This window comes from Sylvia atricapilla, chromosome 2 (assembly GCF_009819655.1).
Source record: "Sylvia atricapilla isolate bSylAtr1 chromosome 2, bSylAtr1.pri, whole genome shotgun sequence".
Classification (NCBI taxonomy): Eukaryota; Metazoa; Chordata; class Aves; order Passeriformes; family Sylviidae; genus Sylvia; species Sylvia atricapilla.
In genome coordinates, this window is record NC_089141.1 from 24,264,518 (window position 1) to 24,288,420 (window position 23,903).

General features: G+C 41.8%; 1 protein-coding gene across 2 annotated transcripts in view; it reads right to left on the reverse strand.

Annotated features, from left to right (window-relative positions):
- Positions 1-22,454, reverse strand: part of GSK3B (glycogen synthase kinase 3 beta) — a 146,889-nt gene extending 124,435 nt beyond the window's left edge. For both annotated transcript variants that reach the window (XM_066341005.1, XM_066341003.1), the window contains exon 1: positions 22,323-22,454. In XM_066341005.1, the coding sequence (XP_066197102.1) occupies positions 22,323-22,410 (88 nt within the window). In that variant the 5' untranslated portion in view covers positions 22,411-22,454. The remainder of the gene's footprint in view (positions 1-22,322) is intronic.
- Positions 22,455-23,903: the final 1,449 nt, after the last annotated feature.

The following is a 23,903-nucleotide window of genomic DNA, read 5'->3' on the forward strand; positions in this document are numbered from 1 at the left end:
AAGATTAAAGTAAGATACATTACAGAGATTCTCACTTCAAATTAGGTATACACAACTCACCTTTAAATACACCTTGACCTGATCACGCAAGGTCAATGCAACTGCTTTATCTCCTCGACAAGGAAAAGGTTGGCTTTATAATCACAGGTAAAAGATACAACCTAATAGTCAAGCAGAACACTGTCTACACAGATCAGAAGAACTACTCATTTCATAAACACATTATTAAACAACTCCTCACTGCTTCTTCAAAACACAGTCTTTGCTGAATCAGTCATCAACCTATATCATATCTAAGACTCCTACCAAAAGAACTTGCTATACATGGCACATCACATCATTAAGGATCTGAGAAAAAGAATAGATGTAGGTTTCTCCACCAACAGTTTTTCCATTAGCTGAAGACAATGAACAGGACTGCTGGCTGCAGAACATGAACTGTAAAAACAAGGGACCTGGAACCTCAACATCCCAAAGAACAGTGAAATTGCATCTTCTGTTTTACAGATGCACATGTGAACAGATGGGGGGAAAAAAATTATAAACCAGAAGAGGAACCTGCTTTTAAATAAAGATGCCATTTTACCCAACAGGTTGCAGTTTTAAGTCAAAAAGAAAATAACACCTAACCTTTTTAACTCTAGAAAGTATAATTTTAACAACATTAGCGTACCTTGAGTTTAGGACAAGTCACATCATATACATCCCACAGATTTGTTATACCATTTCTGTAGAGCTAATATAAAAATGTACACTGCATGAAATGAAAGGATGAAATGCCATACAAAACACAGCATCTCAGAAAACCTTGGTGTCTTTTTGCTCATCAGAAATGCACACACTCAGGCAGGAAAGCTGAAAACTTTAACACTGCCCATCTATAACATCAAATCAAGCTCGAATACATAAAAAGCTACCACACCACCACAAACTGATCTTACCACAAACTCAGGCAAAACACTGGATAGTAGTTCCCATCATTACCACAAGGTAAAAACGTTTGTAACCATGCAGAGATTTACTGCAGCTGGAGCCTTCCCAGCACACAGCACCCTGCCAACCACAGATCAATCCATTTGGTGACCCAAATTCAGGAACAGCTGGTTTAGACTAAACATCTCTAAGTCCAACAACTTTTCCTCTGCCTGTAGCAGAGCTTGACTGCAATGAAATAACATTACCACTGCTGAAGTAAAGCACAGTTGTATGAAAAAAAATAAAATCATGAGACCAGAGCCTCTTCAGAAGACATGAATTTCCACAACTTATGAATAAGGTGTTTGATGTCTACACAGCTTCCAACTTTTATCAATTCCTTCAGCTTCAAAGTATGTACTACCACAGGGAAGTAACACTAACTTCTGCCAAAAGAGAGCTTATGCCCATCAGCTCCATCACAACGAGCAACAATGTGACTCGAGGGCCCTGCAAAGGCTTGCAGCTACTGTACAGCAATCCTGGAGATGAAAATCAAGTTTTGCACTGAAGACTCATCATGTCATAGGACAACTCTTTGCATGTGAAAAAAGTGTGTATTTTACCTTTTTTGGACCGCACACTTCCACATAAAGGGAATTAAATCACGAGACAGAGCTGACAAAGCAGGAACTTGAATGGAAGTCAAGATTTTATCAACAACTAAATTTGGTATGTAGTTGCAATACAGAGGCTCAAAGAAAATTGTTAAATACCCTGGTAACTCCAAAGGTGACATCTTTAGAGCTCTTACCACAACATGAGAAACAACTCTTAAAAAAGTAATGAATACATATTTCACAGCTCTTTCCATAGCAGAAAATTCAGTGCACCATTATTTCAACATTCCAAAGTAACAGAAACTCACCATGCTTCTTCCTGGAATAAAACTTCCTAAAGACAAGCTAAATATACTAGATATATGTTTAAAGTTTGAACAAAAAAAAAAAAATCCTGATTTCAGACATTTAAGTGTATGGCAATTTTTACCATTAAAGCAAGGATTCAACCACTCTGCTGTGTAAATAATCTAGTGTTGCCTCAATGAATTAGCAGTAGATTTCCCTAGGCACACCGCATGTTCTGAGATTTTTTAAGCGGATATACATTATAAATATGAAAATAATTAAGTCCTCTGAGATGACTCCAAAAGCCTAACATTTCACATGAGCCAGAGATCCCAGCATCATGGTTGTTTAGGAAAGTTTACGAAGCTCAAATATATTTGCATTCTTTCTGAGTTACAATGAAAGACATGAAACCCTTCAACCCTGAGAACAGTGATTATGGTCATCACTCCAGACACCATTGTATCAAACAAAAATCTATTCTCCTATAGGTGATCACTGACTCTCAGGATCCCTGTTTCTTTCTGGTAATATTGTATCACAATAAAGAATGCCTGTTATGGCAACCTAACTATACTTCCTTTGGGAAAAGAGGAAAATAGGAAATTTTGAAGCCAGGCATTTTTATTTAAGTACAGTTTTCGCCTCATATTCAGAGCAATGGACTGCAGCCAGATTATATATTTCAAGGAATTCTGTGTAGAAACATGTTGGTTTTTTTCTGGAAAACAGTAAATTCTGAGCCCTGAATCACAGCCAGAAACAACAACTCTAATTTGGGTGTATACTGGGAGAAGTATGGAGGCAAAACAATGAGTCTGAACACACAAGGAAACATGAAGGCCAAGATTTGGAAGCAGAGGGACCTACAGTCCATGTGCTCTGTACTGCTTCCAACCAAGATCAAGCAGCTAGCTAGCTCTTACTGGAAATTATTCAAAGAATAAAATGCTTATCTAAATGTTTGGGTTTTTTCCGAATATCAACCAATAATATCAGAGTTTTTATTTCTTTGGCAACAACTTTTTACATAAAAATCAGACTGAGAGCCCAGTTTGTCAGCAAATAAAAAGCAAAGCAAAATTGCAAAATTAGGCCAAAATAAACAGTTTCATTCCTAGAGTGTAGATGATCATTTAAGTTGAATACATATTTTAAAGACAAACATAGGCAAATTACCTCAATTCCTCTTTCTGGAGCCACCAGCAGGAAATGTACTAGCAGTCAGAGGAAACCATGGAGAGCCACAGCTGGCCACACACAAAATTCAAATGCAAAATTTCTCACCTTCATAGTAACTGTGGTTATTTTATGGCCTCACTACAACGTGGAACCCTCAGATATATGCAGCGACTTAAAAGCCTCAGCACCTCAGATTACACCTGCAGGTTTGGTGAAGCAAACCAGATGGTTCTACATCAAAAAGGCCAAGCATGTTGGTTTTCCCAAAACAAACAAAAAAACCCCTATATATATATAAAATCCCACAACAAACAAGAAGCCTTTAAGCCAGAGTTTAGAAGTTCAAGGCAGTTTACATCTAGTTATAAACTAGATGTGACAGCACTAGAAGAGCCTGATGCCTCATAACCAGAAGACATGACTTGCCAGGCTTCATGGAAGTTTTTGCAGGGTTCTGCCAAGAGTTGAGCAAACTTCTTCTCAACCCTGCAGTGATCAAGCTACTTCAAATGACCAAGTGATTACTTTGTAAATACAATTAAGTTCACTGCCTGCAGTCTTGAAGCTTCACAATAACCAAGAGAGTGAAAACATCCTCAAAGAAAACATATTAAACTGGTGCTTCATTTTTACGTATCTCAGTTGCTTTTTATCTATGACAAACGAAGTGCACACAACTCTGGACTGCTCAAAAGAAACAAAAAAGCATGTCATTTTCACATGGAACAGGGACATTTACAGCAAGAGCTCAGTGGGCTCATAGTAGTTCTTCCCAGCACTTCATAGCTGGTAGCATCCTGTAGGATCAGAGGCAGGTGCCTGTTCCAGCAACAACAACACTGTCACCACACTGGCCAAGGCACTGAGCTCAACCATCCAAGGACAACACGCTCCACGTTACCAAAGGAACGTAACAGCAACAGAAATTCCTTGTAATGATTCCTCTGAAGCTGTGCTCACCCATTTAAGAAATGCCACTTGGAGAATGAAAAACCACAGTAAAACAAACAACCATGAGTTTAGCCAACATGTTCTTCAACACAGAAGAACCATGGCAGGAAGAGTCAACGGAGAGAAGAAAAAAATACATCATAAAAACACAAACTGGCACATCTCAACACTGCATTAAAATAAATAAAACATGATAAGCAGACACTTGCCTGCACTTTTATCCAAGTCCAACAGAACTTGAAATAAAGAAAAGTTTAGTGAGTCATGATCCAAACAAAAGCTCATCAAGGTTACCTGCGCTTGGATACAGCACAAACTGTACTGATGTTTCACTACTTCATTAGAGTTAAGACCCTACCAAAATTAATTTCTGTTGCTCTTGTCTGGGCATATATTATACCGAACCTCCTTACCTGCAGAAGCATTAGAAAACAGATTTTCGTAATCAAACCACATTGAATACTAACAATCTTAACTTGTCCAAGATTTTTGCCTAATGCCTTGGGGAAAAAAAAAAAAAAAAAAAAAAAAAAAAAAAAAAAAAAGCTTTCTAGAAAACATTTTGCTGTTAGTAGGTCAGGAATGTGAGACCAGTAAGTGGAAATAGGTGAGGCATTCTGACCAAAACCAGTTTTGGTTTCAGTTTTTTTTCCGTTCACAAAATCCTCTGAGAAAACAACTCAAGAACATCAGAGAAAGAACTCTTCTATATCCACATCTAGAATATATTGTTTCACTAAAAGCAAGAAGAGGCACTTAAAAATTTATTACCAACAAGAAGAAAAAAACAAAACCAACCAAGCAAAAAACTACTAAAGAAAAAATTGGATGGAGAAGTAAAACTTGGCTTAAAATAGAACTCAGGTAAGTTTATCTAATGCGTTCATTTATAAGGTTTACAATTGTGGTAAGAATGTTCTGCACAAAACCTGACACTTACTTTCCAAAAACCAACCAAAAATCAAAATTTAATGATGACTTTTCAGTATTCTCCCCCATTTTTCTCCAATACATTGAACTTATATATGCTGTCACACTGGTGGTTTACAGAGGCTGTTCTAACAGTATAACCCCATTTAACTCAGAAATTCCAGAGAAAATTAACTGTAATACTCTAAGATTCAGAAGACAAAGCATGCCTATAGAACTTTCAAATCAACCTAGTTTCCACTACATTTGAACATGCAGTGCCAGTCAGTCCATTCTCTCACGTCAGACACTACAACCAACTCCCCTCTAAATGTCAAATAATCCAAGTTCAAACCAGGCTGCACAAACAGTGACAGTGAAACACAACTTAGACTTAAGTGATATATGTTCCTTGCATAATACTCCTTGAGTCCCTAACTTGGATAACAACCAGAACATTGGTAGTTATGGACCTGAAAATGAGAAGGGGATTCTCCTAAACTGTGAGCATTCCTAATATGCTAGAGGCAATGACAAAAAACATTAACGCCTCTTCAAGAATGGCAGAAAGGATGAACAAATCAGACAAATTCAATACAGGTTAGAGTTTATTTTATTTATTTTCTCCTAATGAAAAAAAAAAAAAAAACAAAAACAAAACAAAACAGGAGAAAAACTGATGTTATAGGACAGACAAAATGCCTTTTTGTACAGGTCTCAAATCCTAAACAGAAAACTGGAAAACAAGTCTGCTGGTATATGAAATTCCTAAACTCAATACTAGTCAAGACAATTCAACATCTGATAAAGCTCCATGGCTGTTCTAGTTACTACTAGCCACAAAGAAACATTTCATACATGTTCATGAATAACTAGATTAGAATGTTTCTATTTATTCACTTTAGCTTTATTCCAGCCACTTTAGTGGTCTGCATGAAGGCACACAATTGTTCTTGAACAAGAGCAACCAAGGCTTTCTCTTCAAGCCACAACAAAGGACGCCTCCATATATGCCAGAACGTCCCCTTTAGCATATCTGAGACTGATTTTTTGAGTTTATGTTGCTAGTGTTATGAAATAATGAAAACTTATCTGCTTTAACTTCTCATATATATCTTACAATAACTGGAAAAATAAAAAATATCTTTTAGGTTCTCAAGTCCAGCAACTTCTTACTGAGGGATGCTATGTTGTATAGCCCTAGGTATATATTTAGTCAAGTATATAAGTCTCAAGTCTTTAAGACGCATAGTTTTTCTTGAGGAAAGACATTCAAAAAAATCTTTTCCATTGGGTGGGGAGAACAGAAAATAGAGACATTTCAGCAGAAAATACATCCTTTTGTAACTTCAGCGCTGTTGTTTTTACACAGGCAGGGTACTTGAGGGAAGTAAAAGCAGCAATTAATGTTTGCTCACTCTGCCCTCACAGTATACTTACGAAGGAAAAAATACCATTTCCATCTGACTACTTTGCACAAGTTAAGACAAAGTTCATCGGTTTCACTTCCTGATTTGCCTTTCCCCTGATACCCCAGCTCGTGCTTCAGACTGAACATCCTCTTCTGTGAAGTCCAAGTAATCAGGTGGGTGTTTAGCTCTCCACATTATCCTGAGCTGCAGCAAATCCAACTGTGCTCATTTCCCTGTCCCCACTGCAGTACACCCACCACAATCACTTATCACCCTGACAGCTTTACTGCTCACCTGTCCCACTCATACCAGCATCCTTCTGCAGAACCTTGTCCAGCCTTTCAGCATTTGGGCTCTCCACAGCATGCTATTTCTAAGACACCTGATTCATGGCCACTGAAGTATTCCTGTTCCTATTGGCAAAAGTAAGACTCTGTCCCATATTAAAGGCTGTTTAAAAACAGCAAAAGGCAAGATGAAGCAAAGTAAGAGTATCATTTTTGATCCTGTACTCAGATTTTCTTGAGTGATTTAAGACTCCATATTTTCTTCCCACTGGCAGGAATTAGAAGAGTGGCTCAACAAAGTATTTCTCCTTAGTTTGCTGCCAAGAAAACCATTCTCCCCTGTAATAAAGCACTGCTTTTGGGTACACCACATGACTTAATTAGCATGCTTAATTAAAAACTTCCCAGCTGGAACCACTGATCTGCACATCAATTTTAGTCCAAATCTAGAAACTTAGCCCACTTACATATGCTTCTACCACCATCTCTAAAAAGGTACCAAGATAGTATCCAAAAAGTTCTGTGTTCTGTTCAAAAAACATATTTAAGACATTGGCAGGATATGAAACTTTAAATTCTCACTGCTTTCTTTATTTAAACCAAAGGTGCATTGCTGCATTCTTTAAACCAGACCCACTTTCAAGGTGCTGTTCCACTTACTCTTCTCCCTGAAAAACATTCTTGTATTTGTAAAACAGATTTGCACAGAACTGAAACTCACAAAAAATACCCTTCTTGGGAGTGTAGCATCAGCTAAACTCTGGCATTGCAAACATTAACATCAACATTTTCCAAAGAACTCCATTCAAGTGTTCCAGTTTCCTACAATTTCAACAGATACTGAGTACAACAAACGTAAAGGACCAAGAAAGTTACACGCGACCATTTAAGCCAGGGAAGACTTTAAACACAAAGACAAGTTATTTTATAAATATGGAAGGAGAGGAATTTCTTCTTCATGAGAAAGGTACTTTAATGATAAGAACTGCATTAACTTCAAAATTTAGTTAGCTCACCGACTGCCTCATACTCATCTAATGCATCCTAAACTCACAACCAAGTTCAGGGAAGAGAGGGGACTTAAGCATTTAATTTTATTGTTATTATTTACTTTGAAGCCTCATTTTCAGAAAACTCAATCTGAATGGTTCCCATAAACCAAAAAGACCATTTGACTAGGCTCTACCTTACTTCTTTCCTTGATGCCTTTTCTGATACCAGGTTACTTTGTTGACTTCTTGTTGCTGTCACAGCACTGAAGCTGAAGAATGTCAGCAGAAGCATCCCAGTCTCTCACAGCTATCAACAGGGAAGGGGAACAAGTTTTCCACAACACACAAGTTGTAAACTCTTCCATCACTCAGATAATGACAGCTGCAGACAAAAAAAGCACTGTACACCCCAGTAGTCTAAGCCATCTAAGAGATGGGACTATTTTGTGCATGCTGAAGTCAGATCAAACGCTGAAGCACAGCCTTAAGCCAAGCACCGCGTAGAAATGAGGTACAACCGTCTCCAGCAAGAGCCCCACCTACAGCCAACCTTCTAATCCTCTCATCAGCCAAAGATTTCAAATGGAAAAAATTAAAGGCATTTAGGACTGCTGCTGTACCTTAGGTGGACTTTGGCATAAGGTCAGTGAGTTATTATCTCTGCTCTTTCATTTGAGTAGAATAAAAGGAAAAAATCACTAATTTGACATCTATCACCTTTTTCATATTCAAAATCACATGGAATATGGAAGCAAGGACTCAAGAGAATTTTACAATTCAGTTATATTTACAGTTCAGGATTCTAACCTTTCACAGTAACTTCACATGTGTACAAAGACTATGGCTTTGCCAGGCACAGAAAAAGGATTTGTTTAGTTCTAGTCAGTTTCTGTATCAAAAGGGAAACCATGTACTGGTACAGATGATTCTTTCTGCTCTTAAATATCTTTACAGTTTCTCATGTGACAACTGTAGACTTAACAGTTTCACACATCCATCTTATTTGCCAGAAAGCTACATAGAAGTCAATTAAAATCCCTAAAAAATTTAGATAATAAAGTGACAAAGACAACACTTTAAGATCCTCTTCAAATCTTTGAATTTTGAATTAATGAAATGAAAATAATATAACTATCTACACTCCACAAATGTACAAGACCCAAGAACGTGTTTTCTTTTTTGGTTCATGTTCTATGCAACATCTGGTTTCTACACACAATCTTCAAACACTTGCCCCTTTATTAAATTAAAACTAAAGCAACTGCTGTGAACAGCCAGTAATTATATATTAATGGATGAATATTCTTCCTGCACTAGCATTATACACCAAAGCAATACACTCTAAGTTGTCTGGAGTAGATAGACAACCCCAGCATAAGCTTGGTACCTGTGCAGCCAGTGCAGCTTAGTCCTGGTCTGCCTGAAGCTCTGAGCCTGAAGTTCTTGACTTGTGCTAAATTCTTCTGTGTTGAAACAAGAACCACAGGATGAAAAACTGAAGGAAATCATTGCCCTTCTCAAGACCCACACAAAAAAAGCTCTAGAAATCCCCCCCAGAAAGTCTGTGGTTCTCAGCTGCAGAACAGAACTACCAAAGAGTGAGCTTTCATTAGAACAACGCTTGTACAAAAAAAACTGAAATTCAGAACAGATTTAAAACCTCCAACTAAAAATACTTCCCAATTGCTTTTCCAAATACAGTACATTTACCTGAATTCCAACACTAAGGAAGCTCTATGAGTCTGGTTTGTTTTGGTTTGGTTTTTTTTACAGTGAGGGTGGTGCAACACTGGAACAGAAAGGTGGTGGGTGCTCCAGTTCTAGAAACTTCCAGAGTCAGATTGGACAGGACTTGGAGCAACCTGATGTGGCAGAAGATGCCCCTGCTCACTGCAGAAAGACTGGACTAGATGACCTCTCTAAGACAATCTACCTCACTTTTAAGTGTTAAAGCCGCGACCAGTTTCACAAATCCTTATCCCCACATCCACTAACTGCCAGTAACACAAGGCTAGCTCATCCCAAGGGGAGAAGCAAGAAGATCAGTGTGCTGTAACTGAAATTCATCCCAAGACCATGCAGAAATAGCTGGAATGACATAAAGTAATACCATAAGGGACTACAGGCTGTCTTAATTAAAACCTCTCCCAACTTCTATATATAAACTACCTGGCAAGCATCTTCCCTTTTCAAACAGGCACTACTGGGAATCTGACAGCCTTCCTAATCTATTCCAGGGCTCCTGTTCTTAAGAGTTGACTCAACTACCTTAATAAGTGTTTGCTACAATTTAAGCCCACAAATACTTTCATCTCCAGCAGGGAAGACAACAGCTTTGTCTTTCTTTCCAGCTATCTTCTGTGTATTGAAAGAACATCATCAAAAGAAATCTCCCTTCCGCCTCCTCTAAAAAAAACCAAAACATCCAAATTGTTTTCAGTTTTCCCTTAAAGCACTTTTTTTAGACCTCTGACCATCCTCCTTTGCCTGCAACTATTCTTCTCCCAGTACAATACCAAAACCAGGTGCTGTACTTTAGCTCACTAGCATGCCAAGAAATGGGAAGGCTAACTCCATGAATTTTACATGAGATGGTCATCAATACATCCAGCGAAAGACCTGCTGGCTCTCCAGTATTGGTTGCCTCGTGGCCACTGTGCAAGTATCTGACTCCAGATTCTTCTCTGCAGATCTCCTACTGTCCCAGTTACCCCCAAACCTGTTATCAGCATAGCCAAATGTGCACAGTCAAACCTTACTGAAAAATAACAGATGACATCAGCCCCTCCTACATTTCATCCTACTTAGGGTACCACTTGGTTAAGATAATTTTGAACACGTGCTCCTTAATCTTAGGGGCGCCTCTGATAGTGCAATCCACAAGTCTAGAAATTTTACTTGCATCAGTTACAAAGAAACATTACTACTACACTGAACAAAATGGACTGACACCTTCTGGTCTGACACAAATCCTGACTTCAAAGAATGTTTATTTTATAATGGCTGCAGATTTGTTCTCAGATAAACAAAAGTCATATTTTCTGCCATGATACATGAAATAGCTAACACTGTGAAAGTGAGCATATACAATATGAAGATATGTCATCTGTAAGAACAGACACACTGGGTCCGATTAAGGCACTGCCTAATCCAGTTTCCTGTCTTTGACAGCTGCCATAAGGAAACACCCAAAAGAATAACATCCAAGCCATTAACAGGAGGTATGAATATGGACATTTGCCTTGAATTACATATACATATATAATGCCATCTATTTTAAGCACATTCAGGAATTTTACCTATCAATAAATTACATAGTTCTCCAGCACTGCATGTTGTTGCCCACATCCAACATCAGTTTAAGGGAGCTAAGAGCTCTCAGCTGTATAAAGCCAACAAAATGAAAATGATGCAGCAACAAAATGACTGGAGGAAAACAGTATTCCATAAAAGTAGACATCTGAAGGTTTTAGTGGATGATGTGTCTTTAAACAAGCACTTTAATGCCACATAGCTGACTCCATTTACCAGCAAGATCCACGGCTGATCTCCTCTTAAGAGGTTTCACTTATGTGATCTACACGTCCTTTTCTTCAAAGAACACCCATGGGATGGGTCACTTTTTAAGAATCTGAAGAGCACTATTTTTTTCAAAAGGGCATTTTTTAACTTCTGGAGGTTTACAGCTATTTATGCCAGCAACACAAAGGAGTATTTTTTTTCTTAAATCTATTCCAAGTTGAAGCAAAAGTGATTCATAACTGCAACAGCCTACTTTTCTGTGCCCTACAAAAGAAAATACACTCTTGAACCTTCAGCAGGAACACCAACTCTCAAGTCAGACTGCCCAACTTCCAATAATGTCACTAATAGTTTCATCACTCCATTTTTCACATTTGAAGAGTTACACTCTGTATAGTCTACCCCCAGACATCCAAAGAGGTGCATTTCACAAGGGAGAACATTCCAGACATAATTTACAAATCTGGTAGAATGCTGGAATTATTGCACTAGCTCTTTGTATCTTCATTTTAAAATGGGGAAAGGTACTTTGAGGTAGTTGTGTATTTAATGTTTCATGACTTACTTTCTACATAAGCACAAAAACTAGTTATATATATGGCAAAGCTGTTTCCACGCACAGACCAATTCCAAGTTAGGGTTGAAGAAGTTGCAGAAAACAAAAATGGTCAAATAACCAGTATTTGACTTGCTGCATGTTTCCCAAGTATGAGATGGTTTCATATTAACAGACAAAACAAGAAATCCAAGTTAAACAGCACAAGAGATGTCCAGAGAAACTCAATGGATTTCAACGAACAAATCTCCAGGAGTTCAGGAACATCTGCTCTCTTCAGTGTCAGATGAAAGCTAATCATTCCTCTTCATCTACAGAAAAATTCCCTTTCCCTTTATTAACCACTTTTCCTGACAAAATCCCGGACACTACCGGAATTTTCAGAAATATTTGCCTTTATTCTCTACTATACTTAGAAATCCCAGAGCTTTCAAACACAGTTATAAAACCTTGCATCTGGTAGTCTCAAAGCAAAACCGTAATGGCCTATGTACAGCAGTCTCCAGGAAAGCTGTCCTACCCATCAACTTTTGGGTCTCCTTACTTCATAAACACCCTGCTTCAGTTCTACAGTTTAATTGGCTACTGATATGTTTTCCATACACTTCTTCCTCACATTTCCCAGAAAAATATTTTGCACACCAGAGAGAGAAGCCACCTCTAGAGGCCTTGGCTTTGGGTTTTTTTTTTCCCCCACTAGCATATCTCAAGTGTCAAGGGTTTGAGGTGTACCTGTAAAGGACTAGATGAGAGCTGCTCACCTCTGCAGCAAACCCCAGTGCACCACAACTTGGGAACTTCACTGGAAGCACAAGAACACTGGGGGAGGTGAAAGCACCACAGCACAGAAGACTGCACAGGAAGTGTGAGTAACCAGAGCAAGCAAGTGAAAACCTACATCTTGCCAGTCATCCCAGATACTCTGACAAGAATACCATGAGCACCTCTGCATGTAAAGATAAACTTTTGTAATCAGACATGTAGAGCTGAAGCCTTCACACGTGGCCTAGGTTTAAATTCCAGATCTCAGAACTCTAGATCATCTCCTCCCCTCCATATCATATTTCTGACCATGCTTATTATATGTGTGCCTCTCTATACACAAATAGAAGTAAAGAGTAATAGAACAACAGGAGCTGCAAGAGGACAATTTAACATGACTTTTTTCAGTTAGAATCTACTGATTTTGAAATAGTCTGCCAGGACCTCCTGGCAGTAATTCCACTTACTCTTCACTTAAAAGTAAAAAGGACAAAATAAAGGAAAAACCCCATCCCACAACACCTAAAAAGGCATATGTAGATAGTATATGTTTTAAACTAACACCAGAAAAAATTTACATTTCACAATTATGCCACAATGTAAGAATAAAAACTAAGCTTTCATCACATATTTTGAAATGTAGGCAGTGTAACTGTTTTAGTAAATATTTCTGAAATACCATGATTATTAGAAGTTATGGATACAGCATAAATATTTCTGCACTACTTCCTTTTAGAGTTGACCCACTGTAATAAATATTTACAGTCAATCATGAACTGCTCAAATATTACCATTGAAAAAATAACCCAGGTTATTAGGAAACAAATAAATCCACAAGCTAAAATAAATCCACAAGGCATTGACATCAAACAGAAAATGTTACCTGTTGCCTCTTGAATATCTCTACCTGTCTCCAAAATCCCAAAGGCATTTCAAACGTGCCACCTGGGAAAACAGCTGCCATTCTTTTGCTGTCAGAGATCCCATGGCACTTGTCATGCCTGGACCTTGTCAGCTTTCATGGACACTGAGAGCCAGCTACTCTAGCTGTAGGGAAGCTTCAGTCCACTGGAGCTGAATCTATCACAAAATAGAAGAGACTGGTAGATTTGGCAGCATTCAGCCCCTAAGATCTTCCATTAAGCCCAATTCATTTCTGAAACATGCTCTGATTGCCTGAATGACATTCAGATATTCCTGCTGGTGAGCTTCACTCGTGCACGTGGAGAGTCCCTCAAACTCAGCTGCCATCCCCATGTCACTTAAGAACCTACACACAATCCCAAACCAACTCATGCCCACTGCACTGATCAAGGAAGAGCAAGTTTAAAGTTCAGCTCAATCTAAAATTGACAGTAACCCTTTTTAGGGAGTTGCAATTAAAGCTCTCCCTGCCTTCTCACTGACCGGTATGTGAAGTTTGGGTCCACAATTTCTGAACAGTAAAGTTCTCCCGCTCCAGGCAAACCTTATGCTTTTGTCTCTAGTACATTGAATAGATGTTCCACTAGAAAACCCACACAAAGAGAAAAAAAATCACCTAGCATTCCATGGGCCTCTAAAACATTTCCCAAGACTCAGATCAGCTCTGAGATCCATTGTGGTTCCTAAAACATATTGGTAAATCTATTCCTAAGTCTCTAAAACTGGAATTTGATTAGGAAGGTTCTATTCTTTGAGGAACAAAGAAAAAACCATTAACTTGCAGCTGCTGTGGTGCATGACTATACACACCCGTGGTTCCCAAGGCAGTACACACAATCACAAGATGGCAACAGCAGAAGTGAAATGGTCAACAGACACATTCTTCTCAAGGACAACACCATTTTCCGCTTCTTTAGGTTTCAATTGAGCAATTGTATATATGAAGAAAATAAAACATTCCATCTACTCACCTGCAGAGAGATTGCCCTGCCAGAAAGCTTTCGTTCTCTAAGCAAGGCACAAAGCATTTTTTCTGATGCTGATACTGAGCCCCTCCAATTGAGGAAATACATTTATGGCCGTGGGCTTCATTCATGGGGATACAGATCTGCGCCAAATGATTCACGTTGACTTGGCCAACATCCAAATATTCCGTTTATTTAGGCTGATGAATTTGTGACCCCTTTCTCCCTCTAGGAAACCCACTCACACAGGTCAATTCACTGTGTCACTTTTTTAAAATAGATACTTAAAACAACTAAGCAGATGAGATGGGGTACAAATAGCATTGTATGCTCTATGTAAATGTTTACAGGAGGGTGTGAATCAAAAAAACCAGATTGGCACCATCAAATGTGACTAAATAGTTTTCCTCTTTCTACACAGCAAGAAAAATCAAATTCTTCTCTGCAGCAACAGTCACAGTTTATCTTTCTGCAAAACATGTTCTTGGCCTGTCTGAAAATTAAACAATTGCCTGCATTCCTGGCAAAAGATATTACTATGAACTACAGGGCTTGTATCTGACAAGAACTATATTCCTACTAAAAAAGTCAAAAGGGATGATGTGGCTCTAAGAAGTCTGCCTTGGTTGGAAAAATTAGCTGCTGTTTCCTCCTGGTTATAACTTCAGAGCCAACACCCAGCTTTTCTCCTTCTAAGTGCTCTGACCCAAAAGACTGGCAATTTTTGCAGCCGCATTCAAACTTTTATCCTCAAGCATATACAACAGCACAGTGCAAGGCCAGTATTTCTAAGTCCTATATACCCTCCACAGCACTGCTTATCCAGTAGCATCAATGAGAAATAGCCATCCTTTTCCTTTTGATCAGCAGGTCTCTCATTATGATCATCTACTGTCCGGCACTTGGACTACTAAAATGTTTCTCCAAGCAGTCCGACTGCCTGAAAAGACAGGTCAAGCAATGCAACTGTATCACTGCACATTTCTGTGCTATATCAAGTGTAACAGACATTTTTCAGACAGAAAAATATTTTTACCAATGCTACATTGGTCATTATACCCTTCAAAGAAAGAGACACTCGGTCCTATTCAGACATACTACAAAGTGATAAAGCTGTATTTTTCTTAGTTGTGTGTTTTCACTTTTGTGCAAGCTAAAGTGAATTTTCTATAGCAGGCACCAAGGCCCACTGAAGCCCCACAGCACTGATCCTTCAGGTAACCTGACTCTGTATCACCCACACAGAAGCCCTAGGAAATTATCTAGAAATTCATCAACACAGAAGATAACTGGCAGCCAACTTTCACCTGTGCAGGAAGCACTGGCACCGATGAGGCCAAGCCAGAAAACACACAGTCCCTGCTACAGAGACACAGCAAAGCTCCTGGCAAGAACTGGAGCCATCCCTTCAGAAGGAGCTGTTGATGTACGGCTTCTATTTAAAAAAAAAAAAAAAAAAAAAAAAAAAAAAAAAAAAAGCCCTAAGTTCTTGACATTGACAAGCTATCTTACCACCTTCCTTTCTTCCATTATAAGACAGACTAGGTGAGAACACAAATTGCCTTAAATGCTTAGATCTACTTCCCGTCTGCAAGAGATAAAAGTACAGAGTGAACTGCTTTGCTTTATTTCATTTTCTGAACAACAGACAAGTCATCTATGGCCAGAGCACCTAATGAAAAGATTCTTTGATAGCACTGAACATACAAGAAAAATCACTGTCCACTTCTTTAAGAGACACAGCAGTATGACTTCTGGGCACCCACATTTTTGACAGTTTCCAGAGAGTGACACAGGACTGCTTTTAAAAAGGTCTCAAACATAGATTTCTATTGAAACACCATCACTTCACCTCTCCTACTGCCCTGACAAAACCTCACACAGCAACACCTACTGGATATAGGATTGAGTCAAACATGCACCATTTTCATGGAAAACACCTCAGTAATGACCCTCTCTCTGTGGCATGGTAAGCCATTAGCTATGGGGGCAGGAAGGATTCCCAAGAGGTGGTGAAAGCAAATCGCTGTCATGCAAATCCAGTTTGCAAAAGCTTCAGGTAGAGATTCATTTCGGGCTTCTGCTTAATGAGATACAGCAGCACTGACCAGGAACTGTTGTCTGAGCATGTCTATGATGTTGTAGCCATTTCTCAAAACCTGCATCTTGCTACCACGCCTCCCACTTTTCTCACCTCAAGATCAGGCTGCTATAGTTACATTTTAAATCAATTAAAAAAATATCAAGTGGCATAGACCATTATGCCTCCAAATTTCCACGTCCCCCAAAGGCATTATGCAGCACTTTGGAAACAATCTCTATGCGATGAGAAGCGACAAGGGGGTTTCTGGCTTTGCATCTGAAAAAAGGGGGTCTGACCTGAACAGCACACTGGGGGCTTTGAACCTTTATGGCTGAAAGAGTATCTTTTCTTGTCCCATTGTAAATGTTTTAATTGGCATTTATTTTCAACATACATAAATAGAAGAGAACCTATTTATGCAGCTTTCTGAAAGAAGTTCTGAAATGACAAACTTTTGAATTTCACAGAGACTGGGGTACTCCATGAGGCATTCGAACTTTCAAAAAGTCTCCTTTAACTAGTTGCTTGACTTTAAGTTTTGTTTGTCTTTCAAGGCTGCTCCAGGCTGATGCTTATTAAACTCAGAAAGCAGCCAAGTAACTCCACCAGCCATACTGCTGCTGCAGGAGACAGCCACTTTAGCACTTCCCACACTAGCTATGGGTGACTAAAAGTCCTCAGAGTAAAGTTAATTTTTATTTTTTTTTAACAAAATCAAAAGGGAGAGAACTCCAGAAAAATATTCAAGTTTTAAGTTGTCCACAGAAATTTCTGGAAATTTAGAGGTAACAGACTTTTCAATTTAAAACTAGACTCAGTCATTTAATACAAAAAATACTCCAATAGCTTAAACCAAGAGGCTTCAAGTGTTCTCCGAGCACCTGGCACAGCTTAGCTACTGTGTTCAAATAACCAAGGAGTTTAGCATTAACTCATTTCAGAAAATGCTACAGCTGATTGCAGCACAAAGCTTTAACTGCAGGCCTTTAGCACACAGATATCCTCTAGACTTACAGAATCTTCTTCACCTATCCATCCAGTTTAAGAGAGAGCATAGGGTGAGGGAAGAGCAACAGTCAATATCCCACAGATTTGTATCATTGTGAAGATCTGCGATGAATAAACTGAACACCAATATTGGAAAACTCCTTTATATTTTATCTAAAACAGCTCTTAAAGACAGAATACAAGAAAATTCAAGAACTCTCTTGGGGCAATAGAGGGAAACTCTTCAGGCTGAGGGGTGGTCTTCAGCTTTTGTCATCTTCCTTCCACTACTTGTGATATCTACAAGACCCTATCAAGTCAACAGATGAAGTGACACAGCAACTTCCAGAACCAGGATGTATACAGGCAAGGAACACACTCCATAAACCACAGCTGTGTAAACAGGTGAACAACACTGCTTGGAAATACAGAAGGTGAATCAAGAGGTAATACAAGAAGGGATCACCTCCAAGAAGCAGGGTAGGGAAGAGGAAATGTGCAGAACAGAAATGGAATGCTCAACTAGCTAACGGCATGAATAAAGAGGAAAGAGTCTGTCCGCATCAGAATTAAGTACAGCAGATAGTTCTATTCCTTTTCACACTGCAAGACACAACTTTGGGGCACTGTAACATGAAACACTTTGCACTCAGGCACACATGTTCATTAGCTGACCCCCTCAGTGCATTTTTTTTCCAATCTAGGAATGAGGAAAGCTGCTCACCCAGCAGCAGTCAGAAAGCTGGACAGGGCTAGGATGAGCGAGGGCCAGACACAGAACGCTCAGCAGGCTCCTGGAAGGGAGTGATTTTCCTCTCTCCAGCAAGGAAAGCAGGATGGGCGGCTTTCAGTTTCAGAAACCAATTAGGCAGAAACTGCTATCAAAGCAATAGAGAGGGCCCTACCCTAACTGTGTTGAGAAACACCAGGTGGTTTTATCTCAATCCCTTTGCCAGTTTCAACAGCCTCACTCATTCCCTCTCACTGAAGGCGCCCAGGGTGCCTTTTCCAAGGCTCTTCTCACACACCTACCTGGACACCACCACCACTGAACTGAACTGTCACCTAGACACCACTGCTACCTAAAAAGCAGTCACTTTTATGTACTGGCTTGTGGAATAGCTACTAAAAGAGCAACAAACTCACAGACTTTATTCCTTCATGAACCACTTTTTAAGAGCCATCACGCCCTGGGTGAACAATGCAAAGCAATATAGGCTTACCAAGCTATTGTGCTTCCAGGAGATTTTACAATACAGAACAAAACCAGTGAATCTAAGAAGAAAAGAAAAACTTCAACAAACCCGAAGTTTGGCACCACTGTAACATTCTTCCACAGAGTCCAAAATGAATTATTACAAGATTGTCCTTTAGATTTTGCAACCAAGAGTATGTGGTCAACATCAGAATTAGCTAAAGCAAATAAAATTGCCTTCCTCACCCTCCAAGTTGACAAATCCTGCATAACCAATTACAGACCCATGACACTCACACATGGAGCAAAAAACTCTTCATGGCAAGTGTTAGCCAAGATATTATTTATTGCAGACCATCAAGACAATTGTCTACAGTTACAAGAAGTACTGCTGTCTGCAAGGACTTGGTGTTACTTGAAACACTTATTTCCCAGCCACTCAGAGAAGAAAAAAATCAATTCTAGTCATTAGATGAAAATTCTCAAACTGCAAACTTTGACACTTCTATTTTTATACTAACATTTTTGGTCATGTGTTGCATGATTACCCTTTATACATCAGGATTATTTTTATCCCATTTGAAAAAAAAAAAAATAGGTACATCTCTAAGCAGTGCAAGAGCAACCAGATGAAGAACTCAAGAAAACTTAAAGCTCCTATCTCTTCTCATACTATGATGAGCAGGTTGATAGTATCAGCAAGTGGAGAACTGGAAGCTTAGCTCCCTCCTTTTGAGGGACAGGCTTAACACAAGGAGTACACACGGGGTGGTCTTTTGTTGTTGTGCAGGCAAATCCTCCAAACCCAGCAACACAGACCCACACAAAGAATACCCTATTTGAGAACTATTTCAGTATAGAAATCCATATGCTTGAGTGATTTCACAACCACCAAAACATAAACAGAGAAATAAAAATAGTCAGATTTCAGAAGACAGATGCATGGGTTGAAAGAGACACGTGAAGGCCACAGGGGTCCTACTGCTGCAGAGGTGTTAAAACCCTTGTAACATCCCTGAGAGAGCAAAGAGAGCAGCATGCATGACAAGTCATCTTTCCCAACAGCCAAAGGAGCAGCAGCTGTTGGTGATCTCCCATCCTTCCATTCAAGGCTTCATTCAGTTACCAACTTCCGAGAACAAAGTATCATAAATTCAATCTAATAAATTACACAGCAAAGAGATAAAAAATCCTTGCTCACTCTTTCCTCCCCATCTACCTTGAAGAAGAAAAGCAATCACAGTATGGTTCTAGTTCTGCTCCTCCCAGGAAACGCAAGGAACAATGAACCCTCCTCCAGTATTTCATTAATCCTCTTCTCATCCCTTAGATCTAGCCTTCCTAGGTAACTGCTGCAGTGCTAAGCCAGGAGAAGCAAGACACATCAGAGCAAGAGAAAATTCACCATTTGATTTCACTCCTCCCTAAAAATGAGAGCAAAAAGGCTGAAATCAAACAAGTCAGGGTTTGCTTCTAGAAGACCCACACCAAGACAGAGGCACTAAAGATGTCTCAGACACTCAGAAGATACCAATCCATCTATTTTCATCTTCCTCACAAGGACTCTTTTGTCCCAGCTTTAACTCAAACTGGCTCAGAATGTAACTGAGTATCAGCCTAGAAATATATATCAAAATGAAAGAGCCAACCTAACTCTGTTCACCACACAAGCACTCCACACTGGAAATACACAGCTTGCTACATCATGCGATAAGATGTTACCAAGACTCGGCTAACCAGAAAAATAAAACCTGTTTTGACACCTTAGAATTTTTCTCACTTGAAAGAAAGAAAGAAAAAAAAAAAAGAAAAAAAAAAGAAAAAAAAGTTAACTTCTCAGGCTGTCTTACATGGCTGGATTAACTGAAAATAGAAACTGCACTTCCCACAGAATCCTTGAATGTGGTTCTCTTGCTTTGTTCTGACATTTTTTTCCAGACAGCAGAAGGACCAGGAGCACATGACTAGAGCGACTGGGGGGGTTATCACAAGTGCATGCGCTTTATGTTACGGCCTTTGTTTCTCCCTCGGTGTTATACACTTGGGATTGAATCATATTTGCAAACTTGTTAGTCTGCATCAGTTAGCACCCTCTTCACAGGCATGCATCTGTCTAGTCTTTGACCTCAAATAAACGGGAAAGGAGCATCAATGACCTTTCAAGAATCAAGCTGTAGAGCCTGAATAAGACAGATTTAGTTGCTGAGCATGACAGGTTGAGGTCTCACTCGGTTTAGACAGCCACCTGCAGAAATACTGATCAACGAGACCTCCTTTCCATTCCACAGGCACATAAAGTAAGCCAGTAAATTAAAATGGAGTCACCCACAGCTCTCCTCCGTACAGATCAATAATCCTTAACAAATACTAACGCTGGACCTGATCAAACCTCCACTGTCGTGCTGCTAATATGGGTTAACTGCACCCCTGGATTTTGGAGTGCTGCTGGCACACTGATCATGCAGATACAAGGTGGACTACAGCCCCTGAGCCAAATGCCCTCTTCAAGGCTTCAACCACAGCAGAAGACATTTCAGTGCAAAAAAAAAAACCTATCAAAATTCCTCATCTGTCAAAAAGCTCACCATGTCCCCGTGCTTTGGCATGAAACACACAAGCCCCTGCGATGGATGCAGGCATGCACCCACAGAGCCATGTCAGGTGTGGCTTTACACGAATATCAAACAGATCAATCGAACGGGAATGCGTATTGAGCATTCCTGGCCCCGTAAAGATGTCATCCTGCACTTCCGTAAGGAAAAAGAAAATATTTCTAAAAACTACACTGTTCACATGAAGCTGGAAGAACAATTCACTTCTTAATGTGAACATATTCAAATAGGGAATAAAGAAATTCCGTATGATAAGCACATAGCTGATCTATAGCAACTCAGAACTGGGCCTTTTTGTATCAGCAGTGCACATTTGTTCAGGTTTAATTCATATTTTTAATTCACATAAAACAGCTAACCCTAATGGATAGAATATGAAGAACGGGCACAAATGAAGCACAATTTCTGACATGTCTGTGCAGAATACAGCACAGGCCTCATTCTTAAAAATATTCCTCTGAACAGAAAATTGGAAGAGGAACGCCAAGCTTGACATGTGAGTTCATAGAGTAGTTATTTCAAAATAAGCGGTTTCTTATGCCTTCTTCTGAGCATTTTACCAGAGCCTGGAGGATATTAGAGACACCTTTTGTAAGCTCCCCTCCCCCTCCTTTTTTTTTTTTTTTTTTTTTTTTTTTTTTTTTTTAATGGGCTGGACTAAAAGGTGCTCACACCCGATCTACGGGGTGCATGGAAAAACCTTCCATGCTGTCTCCCCTTCACAGCCAGGAGTGCTTAAAAAACCTCAAAAAAACACATAATGAACGTGAATGTCACGGTCATACCTGTGTGCCCGCAATTCGTTTCCTCCTTTCGGGGGGGGGGGGGGGGGCGGGAGGGGAATGAAAAGAAATACAAGCTACGGAGCTCCCAATCCGTTTCACAAAGGGGGGAAAAATGGCTTTTTAATGAGCCAGAGGCCGCTGGCAGCGACCAGGAGCTAAGGACGAGGACAAACCCACCGGGATTTTCCGTCCAGCAGGCCCCGAACGGAGCGGCGGCGTGCGCCTATTCAAGGTTAATGGGGGGGGGGAAGGGGAGAGAAAGGAGCTGCCGAGGCCGGGGCTGGGGCCGGGCTCCTTTCGCCGCTCCCCGCCTGGGCAAGGGCGGGGCAGCCTCCCCGGCCCTCACCCCCCTACCGAGGGGGACAGGATACTCACGGCTGACTTTCATGCTGCCGAAGGCCGAGGGCTGCTGCACCGGCTTGCAGCTCTCCGCGAAGGAGGTGGTCCTGGGCCGCCCGGACATGGTCTCTCCCGCTCTGCCCCAACGGCGATCACCTCTCTCCTCTTCCTGCCTTCGCCCTCCGCCTCGCCCGGCGGGCCCGCCTGCCGCTCCCTCGCTCGCTCAGCTGCAGGAGACGGGTGGGACACGCCACATGAAACGCCGGGACCCCCCCTTCCCCCCCCGGGGAAGCCCCCTCCCCTCTCGGTCTCTGTCGCCGGCGGCTGCTTCTTCTTCTCTTGCCTCCTCCTGCTCCTCCTCACGCCGCCCGCTCCTCACACGACCATCCTTCCCGGCCGCGCCGGTGGGTCCGAGAGCCGCCTCCCCCCGGCGCCGCTCCCGAGCGAGGGGGGTTCGCTGGGCCTCGCTTGCCCCCACCCGGGCGCCAGTCACATGGGGCGGAGGCTCGCGGCCCGGCTCCTCCGATCGCGCCGCCGCCGAGTTTCTCTGCTTTTATTTGCTTTATCTCTTTGTCTTTCCTTTTCTTCTTTTTTCTTCCTTCTCTTCCTTCCTCCCTCCCCGTTCCTCTCCTTCCCCCCTCGCCTCTGAGGGAGGCGGCAGGCAACGGGACTATTTTTTTTTTCCCCGGCGGAGGGATCTCGGGGTACCGCCGAGCGGAGGCGATGCGGCCACCAGTCGCAATAGGATCCGGCGGTGGCGGCGGGATCCGCGGCGCGCGGAGGGGGGTGAGGCGGCCGGGCGGGCCTCGCTGCTCGCTGACGCTGCTGCTCAGTGCGGCGCTGAAGCGGCGGCGGATCCGGCGGCGCCGGCCGCTCATTGCGCCCGCACGGGCAGCTGGCGGCGGCTCAGGCAGGGCACGCTGCAATGCGGGCGGCGGCCGGTGGCGACGGCACGGGCCATGACGGCGGCGGTTTTCCTGCTCCTTCTCAGCCCGGCTTCAGAGTGCTGGCGGCGGTTGCTGCTTTGCTGCTGTTTCCCCAGGCGCCCAAGGCACGTAGGACTCGTCCGCCCGACTGAAGTCTCCCGCCGGGCCCCCCTCCCCGTTCCTGCCGATCAGTCCCTTTGTCCCCGCTGCTCCCTCCGCTGCGTGCCGGGCTCCCGCCCGCTGCGCTCTGTGCGTGCGCCAAAGCCGCGCAGCCGCCGTGCCACCGCCGCCCCACGCTGCGGAGCGGCCCGTAAGCGCCCGTCTGTGAATACCCGGCCGAAAAAAACCCGGCGCGCCCGCGAGCCCCCGGCCCGAGGCCGTTACGGAAACGCCCGAGCCTTCTCGGGGCCAATCCTGAGGCCGTTACAAGAATGCCTTTAACTGGCCGGAACCAATCACGGAACCACCGCGGGCGCGACCGATTTCCCCCGAAGTGAAGCGGAGGACCCAATCGGAGCACGCTGCCGCGCCCTAGCAGCGCGGGCGGACGGGCCAATGGGAAGGAGCGCTCTCTTCCGGCCATCGCCGGGCCAACCCGAGTGGAGCCGAGGATGGAGAGCCATCAGGAGTCGCGCTGCCCTCCGTCACCCAGCCCTGGGACGTCTTCAAGCCGCAGCCGAGGCGGAGAGCG